This window comes from Schistocerca americana, chromosome 1 (assembly GCF_021461395.2).
Source record: "Schistocerca americana isolate TAMUIC-IGC-003095 chromosome 1, iqSchAmer2.1, whole genome shotgun sequence".
In the NCBI taxonomy this organism is placed as follows: Eukaryota; Metazoa; Arthropoda; class Insecta; order Orthoptera; family Acrididae; genus Schistocerca; species Schistocerca americana.
The window spans coordinates 826,940,926-826,955,793 of record NC_060119.1 but is presented as its reverse complement, the minus strand read 5'-3'; the positions used below and the strand labels follow the sequence as shown (position 1 = coordinate 826,955,793).

Genomic DNA, 14,868 nt, shown 5'->3' with positions numbered 1-14,868 from the left:
TGTCTTCAAGGCGAAAAAGACGCCATTATCCACACCTCACTGAGTTTGAACGAGGTCGAGTAATAGGGCTATGAGAAGCTGGATGTTCCCTCTGTGATACTGCAGAGAGACTTGGCAGGAATGTTGCCACTGTACATGTTTGCTGGCAGCGGCAGTCACGAGAAGTACAATTGCAAGAAGACCGGCCTCTGCATGGTCTGGTGGCACCAACGAGAAGGAAGACCATTGCGTTCAGAGTGTAGTTCTGGCACATCGTACTGTATCTGCAGCAGCAATTTCAGCAACGGTTGGCACAACAGTGACACAACGAACTGTTAACAAATTGGTTACTTCGAGGATAGCTCCGAGTCAGATGCCCTGTAGCTTGCATTCTACCGACCCGAAACTACCGCCATTTGCGACTTCACTGTTGTCGAGCAAGAGCTCATTGGAGGGCAGAGTGGAGAGCTGTTGTGTTTCCTGATGAGAGCTGGTTCTGCTTCGGTGCCAGTGTTGGTCGTGTGTTGATTAGGTCGCCATTGAAGGACTGCAACCAACCTGTCTGTGTTCTAGACACACTGGACCTACACCTGGAGGTACGGTACAGGACGTGATTTCATATGACAGCAGGAGTTATACCAAGCTTCCTGACTGCAAAACAATAGGTTAGTCGTGTGATTCTGTTTTACTGTCATTCGTGAACAACATTCCAGGAGGTGTTTTCCGAAAGGATAGCACTTGCCCATGTACTGATGATGTAACCGAACATGCTCTACAGAGATTCGACACACTGCCTTCGCCTGCTCGATCACCAGATCTATCGCCAATCGAGCACACAGGAGGCATTATCAGACGTCAACTCCAGTCTCATCCAAAAACTGTATTAACCGTCCCTTATTGATTAACCAAGTGCTACTGGCATGGGACTCCATTCTGTAAACTTATATCCAGCACCTGTACAACATTGTTCATGCACGTTTGAATACTTGCATTTAACAGTTTGGCAATTGCACTAGTTATTAATGTACCACCATTTCCTATTTGTGATGGCTTATCTCGGGCTTATATTAACCTATGAGCTTGCAATATTAAAAAAGTAAATATGTCACCTAGACAAATGCATTCCAACAATTTCATTACTCTACATTAATTACTTTTGATATTGCAATTTTTTCTACTCGTTGCAGTTCTTGGCAGTCACGTCTTTGCAGTGCAAGATATAGTTACTTATAAGACCAATAGAGAAACAATTTGGGTGTTGAAACGTATTCTTCCCGTTGGTAGTATAACTGAAACTTAGCAACAGTGCAGAATATGCTTAGAAACTTCCTAATCGTCGAGTTATCTCCAGGATGACAAGGAATTATCGTTCTAAATTCACTAGATATTTTCTTGTCGTTTCTATTGAATAAACTCAGTGCATTTCGCTTGTACGTTAGGATATCAGGTTACGGTATTGAGTCTAGGAAGGTTATCCCATGCAGAAACTGCATCTAATGTTATCCTTTACACTCCAGTTTATCTGTCCTATCCACCACAGGAGCAATTAGGGAGAGATGAATGCTGCAGTTGACCGTTAGCTCAGAGGTAACGGGGTTTAGCTCTAAGGTTAAGGCTGCATTGACTCTTGATTCCCATCTTGAAGTAGGCAAGCTTATTACCTGTTCTGTGACAAAACTACAACCAGCCAGATCGAAAATTAATAATTTTTTTTTAAGGAAGCTGCTCCATCATAAGTCTTCTCACTACATTCAGTACTTCATAGTTTCAGGGTGGAAAACTTGCAACACTGCGCATCTGATAATTCCTTTGTCTGCCTCCATTGACATAACTGACATTTTTACGAAAATACAGTTTCATTTATGAAACTGTGACACTGAATAATTTATTAACTAGGTTTCTTTACAAATCTGCGCTGCCTGAAACATTTCCATACTACTTCAGCATGTCACGGGACAACATGTAAACACAGACCATTCCGAAGTCCAAAGTGTGTAATATGTTACTAATTCATGTCGATTGATGCACACTTACGTTGCGATTTACGTTATAAGATTACAATGGATTGGAATCAAAGATGTTGTCAAGCCAGGTTTGAACTGCATTTTTGATCTGAATGGGTTTTTTTATGGTTCTGTGATAAGGAGCAAGAAAGACAAACATTTGAGGACACAAGTCCAAAGGTGTAAGTGCATGAGGGATGATTTCCCAAAGAAATACGTGGACAGATGTTTTGTGAAATCAGCATAGCGCAGACAGTGTCATCCTGCTGTTCCGTTTGTCGATTTTATTCACAAAATTCAAATGGCTGTAAGCTCTATGGGACTTAACACATGAGGTCATCAGTCCTCTAGACTTAGAACTACTTAAACCTAACTAAACGAGGGACATCACACACATCCATGTCAGAGGCAGGATTCGAACCTGCGAGCGTAGCAGCAGGGCGGTTCCCGACTGAAGCACCTAGAACCGCTCGGCCACACCGCGCAGCTTTTTTTTTTACACTGTAACCATAGGGTATCTCAGTTGTTGGCAACAAATGCAAGGGACGCATCCCTAAGTAGCAGTCTGTAGTGCAAATTGCCCTTTTTACAATAACACATGCAAAATATTATCTTTCCAAACTGCCCTTTTGCTGAAGGAGATATATTTTGTTAGGAATCAGCAGTTAATTGCTTCATGATAGCATAAAGTCTTCACAACTCCACGCCAGTAACTAGGTTGCATAGGAATTCTCATAGGAAAAGCTTACGTCATTCAAATACAAATTCGGTAGTGGTTACATAATTGATTTTCGTTACTTTGAATGAAGTCACAGTTTATCACATGTGCAAATCGAGACCTCCTGAACTAGGAAATCATTCATGCCAGAACGATCGATCTTGGAAAAAAATTCTTTTTTCGCTTGATTTTTCTGATAGCGGTCGCCTTACACATGATATGTTTCGAGCTTCTTCCGCTGTCTTTAGCTCTCCATTTTACCTGAGGTGTAATGAGGTGACAAAAGTCATGAGAGAGCTATACGCACGTACGAGATGGCTATATTATCGTGTATACTGCGTATAAAAGGGCAGCGCATTGGCGAAACTCTCATTTGTATTCAGATGACACATGTGAAAAGGTGTCCGACTAGTTTATTGCCGCGTGACGTGAATTAAAAGACTTTGAACGCAGAATGGCAGTTGGAGCTAGATTCTTCGGACATTCCACTTCGGAAATCGTTAGGGAATTCAGTATTCCGAGATCCACACTGTGAGTAGTGTGCCGAGAATACCAAATTTCAGGTTTATCTCTCTCCACAGACCACACAGTTAGCAACGGTGTTCACTTATCGTCCGAGAGGAGCGGCGTTTGCCGGCCGGTGTGGCCGAGCGGTTCTAGGCGCTACAGTCTGGAACCACACGACCGCTACTGTCGCAGGTTCGAATCCTGCCTCTGACATGGATGTGTGTGATGTCCTTAGGTTAGTTAGGTTTAAGTAGTTCAAAGTTCTAGGGGACTGATGACCTCAGAAGTTAAGTCCCATAGTGCTCAGAGCCATTTTTTTGAGCGGCGTTTGTGTAGAGTTGTCAGTACTAACAAGCAACACTGTGTGAAATAACCGCAGAAATCAGAGTGGGACGTTCAACGAACGTGTCCGTTAGGAAAACCGTACGTGTCCGTTAGGAATACGAGACGAAATGTGGCGTTAATGGGCTATGGCAGTAGACGACCACCACGAGTGTGCTTGTTGAAAGCAGCGCCTCTTCTGGGCTCGCGACCATATCGGTTGGTTTCGACTGGAAAACTATGGCGTGGACAGACGAGTCGCGATTTCGCTTGGTGAGAGGTAATGGTAGGGTTAGAGTGTGGCGCATACCCCACTAAACAATGGGCCCAAACTATCAGCAGCGCTAATGCAAGCTGGTGGCTCCATAAAGGTGTGGGCTGTCTTTACACAGAATGGACTGGGTCCTCTGGCCCAACTGAATCAATCGTTGACTGGAAATGGTTTGATCGAATACATGGAGACCATATGCAGCCACCAATGGACTTCATGATTCCAAACAACGATGGAATTGTTATGGATGACAATGCTCCATGTCACAGGGACGCAATTGTTTGCGTTTGCTTTGAAGAACGTTGTGGTCAATCCGAGTGAATGATTTGGCCATCCAGGTTGCCAGAGATGAATCCCATCGAACATTTATAAGACATAATAGAGAGGTTAGTTCGTCATAAAATACTACATCGGCAACACTTTCACAGCTGTGGACGGCTGTAGAGGCAGCACTGCTCACTACTTCTGCAGGGGATTTCCAACGACTTGTTGAGTCCGTGTCACGGCAGTTTGCTGCTCTACATCGTGCAAAAGGCGGTCCGACACGATATTAGGAGGTATGCGATGACTTTTGTCACGTCAGTGTAAGTCACAAATGTTGGATTTTTTCCACTTACGACTCTATTCTACGAATAACATTTAAGTATGAAAAATCCAGTACGTAACTCCCAGACAAATACTAGAACTACAAATAAAAAATTACGTTTGACGAACGCACTCATCGCGTGTTGTGTTATTGCACTTTGTTCGTTCGGTTTATCTAAGTTACGGCGCCTGCAAACTAAAAATGATAAACAATTTTATTTTTCGCGACATCGGAATCAGCTGGACGGACTGTGGCTGGTGTCGATCAGCCAGTGGTGTGTGACGTGCAGCCGGTGGTTGGTGGTCACTGGGCAACGAGATAACTCCAGAGCATTAACTGCTCTGATCTTGAAGCCGCCATGATCTCTTGTTGTGTTTCTGGAAAGTTTGGCTTCAACTGGTTTGTTAGAAGCTGAAGCAAATTATGTTTGACGTTCCATCAGCCAGATAACTTTAGTAAACATCGGAAATGCAGTTTTAAAAAATGAAGGAAGGAGTTGACCCGAACACACAACTTTGTACCTACATCGCGCAACGCTAACCACTTTTTCTTTTTTTTCCGTTCTTGATCGTTGTGTTTGCTCGTTGCGGACGTCACAGGACATCCGTTTGTTTGTTGATCCTTCTACTCAGTTTTTTATTACAGAGGCCAATTCGTCCAGAAACTTTTTCATCTAACGCAGAAGCCTGAGAGGTGGCTGGCTTTATTAACGCCGTGTGTGTACTACCTGGACGTGTTGTCTGCGGCGGCCGGCTACAGGGGAAATTGTTTTTTTTTTTCTTTTTTCTTTTTTTTTGACAGAGGCTGTACATTGGTTTTGAGGACCTTGTTGAAATATTTACCACGATATTCTCGTAAATTTTAGCATTAGCAGCTCGCATTTCATATGAAGACCATTCTGTATATTCCATGATTTCGGATAGGTGAATTTGAAAGCTGCATTAGGAGCATTTATTCGTACAAATAATGTACTTACTTGATTTCATAACGATAATAACCAGTTTTAGGTAATTCTTTCATTCCCGCATGACTTAATATAGTTTCAGCGTACACTGTTTCTTTTGTAATGACATGAGTACTGAGGCAAATATGGTCCGATCGGTCGCGAAATGGAAACCACAGTGAAAATCAAAGATGATTCATTGTTATCAGTTAGCTGCACCTTTAATTTACTTCTTTACAGAGTCGCCGCACCGACTAAGACATTTGTCATAGCATTGTATCAACTTTCCAGTATCATCATCGTAGAAGGCATACGCCTATGGTTCCTGACAATTCTTTTCAGTGATAGGGTAAGTCCAGGAGAGTTGGCAGCTGGGTGAGAAGAACCAGTCGCGTTATTTCACAAATGCGCCGCTGGAAAGCAGCTCCCGCTACTTGCGAGAAAACTATTTTGTGGAAAAAAACATAGCGCAAAAGTTTTGCTGCCATTTTCATGTTAATTCGAAAAAACTCACATTCTCTGTTGTGGTAAGCCAAAAAGTTCCACCGTTACCGATTTTAGTATTAAGAATTATTTTGTACAATATTGAAGCAGTTTTTCTAATGCAAGCTTGACAAATGTGTAGGTATGAAAGTAACCTTAAGTGGCCACCGACTTCACTTACTGCGGATAGAAGTCTATCAGACAAGCGGGAGAGACGGGCCATCGTTACCCGCGAGAGACAGACCACACGTTTTAATGTAAGAGAGACGGAGAACAAATAAATTTGCTTCAAGGTGTGTGAAATAATCCCACTCAAAATGGCTGCAGTCTACGACTATGCTTATTTGTTGGAAAATACGTTTGTGCCAACAAATGGAAGAGCAGAATCTCACACACAGGTTAACCAGACACTTCTAAGCCCATCAAAAAACCTATTGATCACAAGCACATCAATAGAAAAGAATTACTGCACAAGTGAAATTCCTTCCGTGACACAACTTTCGACTCCACTCATACTTCACGTGAAGCTTCCGTGACTACAACCTCAAATCTGACTTTCTTATGCCAACACAGACACAAATTTCGGAAGAATATCATCTGTTCCTGCTACTGATGAAACCATGACTTTTAAGAAGAAGGCAGCAGCTCTGTCCAAAGGGCTAAACTCTGCTCAAAATATAGAAAACATAAAGAGAGAGAGTTCTAAGAAAGATAGGAAACAGGGAAAAAGCACAAAAAGATCACCAAAGGGAAGTACTTTTGAAGAGAGAAACAGATTAAAGAAGCTACAAAAAAAATATTGCTAATATTTCATGTATGCATCAGATGCAGACCCGGTAGAAGATTATGAAAATAGCTTCGATAAATGGGATGAACGGCAATGATGACTGAATTAAGCATTTTTTCTCCTCGCGATGGTTACATGAGTGATGTTCAGCATTTGACAATAAGTGTAATTGCTGTTTTGAGAGAAAGACAGGCTAATGCTTGAACAAAACTAACAACTCATTAGAAAAGCCAATGTTCAGTCAATCACCAAAGGGAAGTACTTTTGAAGAGAGAAACACATTAAAGAAGCTACAAAAAAAATATAGCTAATATTTCATGTATGCATCAGATGCAGACCCGGTAGAAGATTATGAAAATAGCTTCGATAAATGGGATGAACGGCACTGATGACTGAATTAAGCATTTTTTCTCCTCACGATGGTTACATGAGTGATGTTCAGCATTTGATAATAAGTGTAATTGCTGTTTTGAGAGAAAGACAGGCTAATGCTTGAACAAAACTAACAACTCATTAGAAAAGCCAATGTTCAGTCAAGACTTATAGTATACTGATAAAATTGTTTTGGAGAAAATATTTAATAGTTTAATTCAGTATTCATCTCAATATATTCCAAATAAAAATCTGAAATTTTAATTAACTCTTTCCTTACTCTATGCCATTTTTATATGGCCCATCTCTCGCAGTACACTGCTCCATCTGACCCATGTACCTGTAGGTAAGATGGAACAGTCATGTAAATATTCACATTATCATATTTCTTATATTTTAAGTGGCAACGCCTCAGTAGAATATCGTACTTCAGTTTACATGACACTCTATTCGAACATGCTACCAGAAGTAAAAAAAAAAAAAAAAAAAAAAAAAAAAAAAAAAAAAAAAAAAAAAAAAATTAAAAATTCACAAATTGCATGTTACAGAAAGTGGTCCAACTCTGCCAGAGCTACTATATGCAGCTTGTAGTCTGTGCCAAAATATTGTCTCCACAGCCAGCGGTTTATGCGAGCTGAGATGTAAATCAGCGAGAGCCAAGCAGAGGCTGCATGACGAGTGTTCAGACACTTGTCGTCGAAAACGCTGCAGAAGCGTCCTTATTATCCCAATAGTGTACGGCCGAGAACTGGCAAGAAGAAGGAAATGCATGATTGTTACGTTGTGAGGGGTTGCATGAAATCAGGCGAAATCTCTCACATGTTTGGCGGGAGACACTATGTTCCAGGCTTCAACCGGCCGCTGTGACCGAGCGGTTGTAGGAGCTTCAGTCTGGAACCGCGCTGCTGCAACGGTCACAGGTTCGCCTCGGGCATGGATGTGTTCTAAGTCGGGCTTCTTTAAGTGTTCACTTTGCACCCAGAGCTGAAAAGAGCGACATGACGAGATCTACGAGTATACTAAACGTTGTCGAACACATCTGTGTTAAGCATCGTCGGATTTTCTCTGTGGTTTCCATTTCGCGATCGATCGGACCTTACATTTCGAATAGCCCTCCTACCAACAAAGCGGATTTTTGTAAAAGTGGACGCAAAGCACAGAAAAACACTTTCGAAAATGTAAACTGTAACAGTAGCATTTTTTAAAGGTTAGATGAAAAGTAAAACAAAGAGGAAACTCGATTCTTTTGGTGTGCGCTGCTGTCCCATAGGTGGACGAGTGCCTGGTGAACAACGGCGGCTGCTCTCACGAGTGCCGGAGTACCCTGTCCGGAGTGGAGTGCTCCTGTCCAGACGGATACGAACTGCGGACTCCGACCACGTGCCACGACGTAGACGAGTGCGCCCTGGACGACGAGGAGGAGGATGACGACGACGACGATGACGACGACGACGAATACGTTGGCGGTGGCTGTTCCCAATTATGTGTCAATACGGAAGGCAGCTACCGCTGCGAGTGTCTCCCAGGCTACCGGCTGTCGGAACAGAATGGACGAGAATGCCGCGACGTCGACGAATGTGCGCACGGGAACTCCTCGAAAGGTGGCGGGCCTCCGTGCTCCCACGGATGCGTCAACACGGAAGGCAGCTACCGGTGCGAGTGTCCGGAGGGATTCCAACTCGACGGAGGCAGGCACAACTGCATCGACGTCGACGAGTGTGAGAGCGACGAGAGGGGGAACTGCAGTTACTTCTGCGTCAACACTGCGGGCAGCTACCGCTGCGAGTGCCCCGACGCCTGGACTCTTTCGTCGGACGGCCAGACCTGCCTGAGGGCTTCCAGAACGTGCGCCGTGCGTAACGGCGGCTGCTCGCACTACTGCGTGGACATCGGCGGCGGCGTGCGCTGCGAGTGTCCCGAGGGCTTCGCGCTCTCGGACGGAGGCCGGCAGTGCAACGACGTGGACGAGTGCGCGCCCGGCGGCGTCGGCGGCGGCTGCTCGCACCGCTGCGTCAACACGGTGGGCAGCTTCCGGTGCGAGTGCCCCGGCGGGGGACAGCTTGCGGCCGACGGGCGCACCTGCGCGGGACCGTGCCACAGCCTGGCCGAGCCCTGCTCGCACGCCTGCGAGGTGGTGGGCGGCGCAGCGCGCTGCACCTGCCCCGACGGCTACGTGCTCGCCGGCGACGGCCGCTCCTGCGACCTCAACGAGTGCCTCTCGCCGGGCCGCACCGGCTGCTCGCACGGCTGCATCAACACCGACGGCGGCTTCCGCTGCGAGTGTCCCGCCGGCTTCGTACTCGGGTTCGTATACTCTAACGTATTTCAGTACAAATCCTCTACATCTACATCCATCTCCATCCATACTCCGCAAGCCACCTGACAGTGTGTGGCGGAGGGTACCTTGAGTACCTCTATCGGTCCTCCCTTCTATTCCAGTCTCGTATTGTTCGTGGAAAGAAGGATTGTCGGTATGCCCTGTGTGGGCGCTAATCTCTCTGATTTTATCCTCATGGTCTCTTCGCGAGATATACGTAGGAGGGAGCAATATACTGCTTCACATCTCGGTGAAGGTATGTTCTCGAAACTTCAACAAAAGCCCGTACCGAGCTATTGAGCGTCTCTCCTGCAGAGCCTTCCACTGGAGTTTATCTATCATCTCCGCAACGCTTTCGCGGTTACGAAATGATCCTGCAACGAAGCGCGCTGCTCTCCGTTGGATCTTCTCTATCTCTTCTATCAACCCTATCTGGTACAGATCCCATACTGCTGAGCAGTATTCAAGCAGTGGGCGAACAAGCGTACTGTAACCTACAATACTGACATGCACCCCCATCCAAGTATTTGATAAACATTCCTTTCAGGTACTTCATGTACCAGAGGGAAAAGGCTCCTACCGCAGCATAAAATAGCCTAATAAGCTTCCGTTTAAAACACTGACTGAAGAGTGGGGTACCAGCTGCCTCACGCAACCTTCCCCAGCACCTTTAAAATTTTTCTCAAAAATTTTGACTTCCGAACATAATTATGCTTTTTTCAACATGCAACTCACCTCAAACTCCCACAAACCTCCCCAGTTGTAACTCAATCACGCCCTCTAGTCCATCGCTGTATGTCACTCATACCCATCCACTGTCTCTTTCCCTTTCTCAATGACTCATTCAGCCCAACTTATTATCTCCGTGTGTCTCTGTGTCATTTTATCCTGTGTCACAGCATAGTCCCCTTCCTTCCGTCCTACTACTATATTCTCCTCTCATTGTCACTGTCTCCCTTTAGCACTCCTTTAATGCTAATACCTCATTCCTTCCATCCTGCTGCTCTGTCTCTTCTCACTGTCACTATATCTCTCTTCCTCTTTGTCACTGTCATATACTCCGTCTCTCATTACACGCACACTTTCATTTTCTTTTCATTCTCCCTCCCCCCCACCCCCCCCCCCCCCTTCCGCAACAAACAAGTTTTTGACGTGTATCTCCATAACGGATAAAGTCTCTGAGCACTATGGGACTTAACATCTGAGGTCATCAGTCCCCTAGAACTTAGAACTACATAAGCGTAACTAACGTAAGGACATCACACACATCCATGCCCGAGGCAGGGTTCCAGACTGAAGCGCCTAGAACCACTCGGCCACAACGATCGGCAAAGGATAAAGACTTTTTAAACTGTGGAGATGGTTCTTCTAGATAAATGCCTGAACAATGATTATTAAAATTTGAGCAATTTTCTGCGGTTATTTGTTATTCAGATTTCGCCTCATACCTGATTTTAACTGCAGAGGTAGGGTAAATTTGAACCTCTGTACCTTGGAAACGGATAAAGATACAATCAAAAGTTTCAAGATTATTTGAGACCGGGATCTTAGAAACATATCGTAAAAAATTCTTTGTGGGGTTTTCCGAGGAACTGCCCACGAGCTAATGATGCCGCCATAAGTGCCATCAAGCCCACCACAGATCACATCAAATGCAAAAAGAACCAACCGATTTGCTCTATTTGCCTAATCAGGGGGAAGTGTATAATATTCATACTTCGGCCCTTTGTTGTAGGATAGTAACACTAAGACGATCCTTCTGTTTAATATACGAATGGTCTCTAGGCCAAGAGCTATCCAAAACTCTTGACTCTGCCTGTTTATCACCAAAAGAACACAAATTACGAAATGAAACTAAACTCCCCGAACAGGCCATGAAGGCCCAACGCTACCGACCCACCACAGTGTCATTCCCAGCCAACAGGCGTCACTGGAAGCAGTTCTGGAGGAGCATGTGTTCATCACACCGCACTTGTGGCCGTATGTCAGTTTACGAGATCGGAGCCGCTACTTCCCAATCAAGTAGTTCCTCAGTTTGCCTCACAAGGGCTGAGTGCACCCCGCTTGCCAACAGCGCTCGGCAAATTGGATGATCACCCATCGAAGCTCCAGCCTAGCTCGACAGCGCTTAGCTTCGGTGATCTGAAGGCTGACGGGAACCGGTGCTACGATTGCGGCAAGGACGTTGGCACACAAGGTATGAGCACCACAAACTTCCTTTTTATACAAGCCGTTTTGGAACATATTAGATACGCGTACTGTCTCATGCGTATCTATACACTGAATGGTCGTTCCGCCCCCCCCCCCCCCCATTATTTTTTGGTGGACTTCAGTATGATATCCACATAACGTGGGGGGGAACTGAAGGAGCTGATAAAGCCTTTCTTTACCGTTCCTTTTCCCAATAACTCCAAGGAATAAGGAGCTAGGAAATATCAAATGAGATACATCATGAGTGATTTGACGAGGAGCCTGTACCCAACTGGGGCTGAATCAAGACTAAATGTTCGTTACTGTCTATTCAATGGGATACTGTGATTTGTATAAATATATGGATTTCTAACAAGCTGCAGCAGCCATACATCTAATAGATCCACCCAGAGGCTTCAAGAAAGCACAAGAAAGAGGGTGAGCACTTGCCTTGTGTAGTTTGTCTGGATTCTCAGCCAAACCCCGTTTGTGTTGGGTCTTTATACATTTGACGAAGGTACTACCAGTACAGATCTTGATTTTGGCCAACAAAGTATACCACGACAACACGTTGTCCCCAAGAGCCCGGGTCACCGAATCCACGAACATCAAGAAGCTCACAAATAGCATTAAGAGCAATGACACAAAGTAGTCTCACGATAGTCTACTGCTTTCATTTTTTAGTATTTTACGTACACAGAAATTAAATAAATCAAGGTAGATACTTGGATCCGTGCAATTATTATATGGAATGGGCAAGGCGGCAAGTATTCGAACCACTTACATTAAGTTACGTATTGCATGTGTCCGCTGTTTTGCAAGCAAGGTCTGCTGTGTTACTTGTGCAATTAATATTTCGTATAGTGACAGAAATTGAAAGTGTTACACCATAAAACACCAGCTCATACCAATCGCGCTGTGTGGAAAGATCATCACAATCGATTATTACATAAAGAAACTTACGTTTCAATCTTACCTAACCTCGAAAACGAACATAAGAATGAGATGTTAAAAGCCAACTGTTGTCTTCAGAAATCTCACAACTTAGCAGCCTAAACTAGTATCATTTTCAAGTTGTTTACAGCCATTTCCCTGCAAGCCCACGTAAATATGCATCGCTCTGTTATTTATGTGACGACAACAGGTAACCCTTACAAGCGCAACGGAAAACAGACGGGAGCAAATGATTGATAGTGACAATGATTATTTCGTCCTATAAAAAAATAAATCAGATAGGGATGTGCAAGTAGTGTTATGGAAGATTACCTTATAGGAAATGGTCCGCACCATGCGCACGTTTGGACAGTCTGTATACTTTATAACAACTCTGAGAATTGTGTGCCAGACCGAGACTCGAACCTGGGGCTTTGCCTTTCGCGGACAAGTGCTCTACCAACTGAGCTACCCAAGCACGGCTCACGCCCCGTCCTCACAGCTTTACTTCTGCCAGTACCTCGTCTCCTACCTTCCAAACTTTACAGAAGCTCTCCTGCGAACCTTGCAGAACTAGCACTCCTGAAAGAAAGGATATTGCGGAGACATGGCTTAGCCACAGCCTGGGGAATATTTCCAGAATGAGATTTTCACTCTGTAGCGGAGTGTGCGTTGATATGAAACTTCCTGGCGGATTAAAACTGCGTGCCAGACCGAGACTCGAACTCGGGATCTTTGCCTTTCGCGGGCAAGTGCTCTACCATCTGAGCTACCCAAGCACGACTCACGGCCCATCCAAGGTAGGAGACGATGTTCTGGCAGAAGTAAAGCTGTGAGGACGTGGCGTGACTCGTGCTTGGTAGCTCAGTTGGTAGAGCACTTGCCCGCGAAAGGCAAAGGTCCCGAGTTCGAGTCTCGGTTCGGCACACAGTATTAATCTGCCAGGAAGTTTCATATCAGCGAACACTCCGCTGCAGAGTGAAAATCTCATCCTGGGAACTCTGAAAATTACTTACGTATACCACTTATAATCGTTTAATACAAAACGATCTTGTTCAAGCGCATTTGATGCGAGGTGGACTGTAGGGAGTGCTGGGTCAGGTGCTTCATTTTACATCAGTCTCCTGTATGATTGCTACCTGAAAACGTGGGAAGTCACGTAATATACAGGCTGTTAGAGGTTTAGTGCAAATATTGTCATCATTGGTACCTTAATGTACCCACTTCAGTGCGTTAGTTGTTTTTTGTCTGCGTCTAGCACTCTTCCCGCAAACTCGTCACATAAATTACTACCTTACGTTTTCTGCACGGTCGTAACTGTGCCACTAAGTGGACTACGCTTGTCGGTATAGACTAAATGTTCTGCATCCACGCCTTCACGCTTCAACACCTGACCTGATTCCAGGGCGAATTAACCGTTAACGGCTTAGTCTTGTCACGTGTACTTGGAGGTACCAACCAACCTGAAAACACACTACTCCTAATAGCTGTAATTATTAGTCTGCAGCCCCTTGGCCTAGCCGCTCGGTCAGGGCGCCTTGTCACGGTTCGCGCGGCTGCCCCCGTCAGAAGTTCGAGTCCTCCCTTGGGCAGGGGTGTGTCTGTTGTCCTTAGCGTAAGGTAGTTTAAGTTAGATTAAGTAGTGAGTAAGTACAGGGACCGATGACCTCAGCAGTTTGGCCCCGTAGAACCGTAACACTAAATTTGTCTGCAGATGAAGTAAATATTAATGTAATGTTGTTCAGTACACTTTCCTCTGTCGCTAATAAAAATATCTGCTCTTTTACCCTTAAAACCCTGAATAACAATACTCGTAGTGACGGGGAATGTGCAAAATATTTGCGAATGGCAGTCGAGCTAAACAGGGTATGGGCTCACGATGTGGCCTGTTACGTATGTGATCCTACATGAGCATTTGGTTGATTAAAACGTAGGAAGTGTCGGAAAAACAGTTATATGGATATTAGGTTGACCAATAGTTTACTCCTTTTACAGCGTAAGCAGAATTACATTTAAGATCATTGAGAAACAACGAAATACAAACCAAACTGAAAAAAATAAAAATAGATCACTTTACAGAATAAATAACTAAGGCTGTCTGAAGGTCTGACTGATTTGTTACCGAATGAGAGTGGGTTTAGTAACCAGTATGAACATGGATGCCGATAGAAAGCATAGATATCCAGTTCCAGGTAAGCACATGACTCAAACCCATTCAAAAGAATTAAGTTTCGTTTCCTGTTAGAGTGCCAAGGAAAAGTTATAGAAGTTGTAGATTTACCGTAAGTAACTGCGACATCGGAAAATAATTTCGAGCTGCATAAGTACAGCCGACTATGCTTGCAGAGCGATACTAAAGCAAGTAACGACCTCACCAACCGACTTTCAGCAACACAGAGTGAACTCAGCACAGCGACTGGCAACAGACGACCATATCATCCTGTCAGAACCAAGACGA

At 44.6% G+C, this 14,868-nt stretch overlaps 1 protein-coding gene across 1 annotated transcript in view; it reads left to right on the top strand.

Moving 5' to 3' along the window:
• The window catches only part of LOC124594457 (fibrillin-1-like), a 200,812-nt gene that overhangs the window by 106,292 nt on the left and 79,652 nt on the right, over window positions 1–14,868 (top strand). The window contains exon 10 of the mRNA XM_047132836.1: window positions 8,241–9,274. Coding sequence (XP_046988792.1) covers window positions 8,241–9,274 — 1,034 coding nt within the window. The remainder of the gene's footprint in view (window positions 1–8,240; window positions 9,275–14,868) is intronic.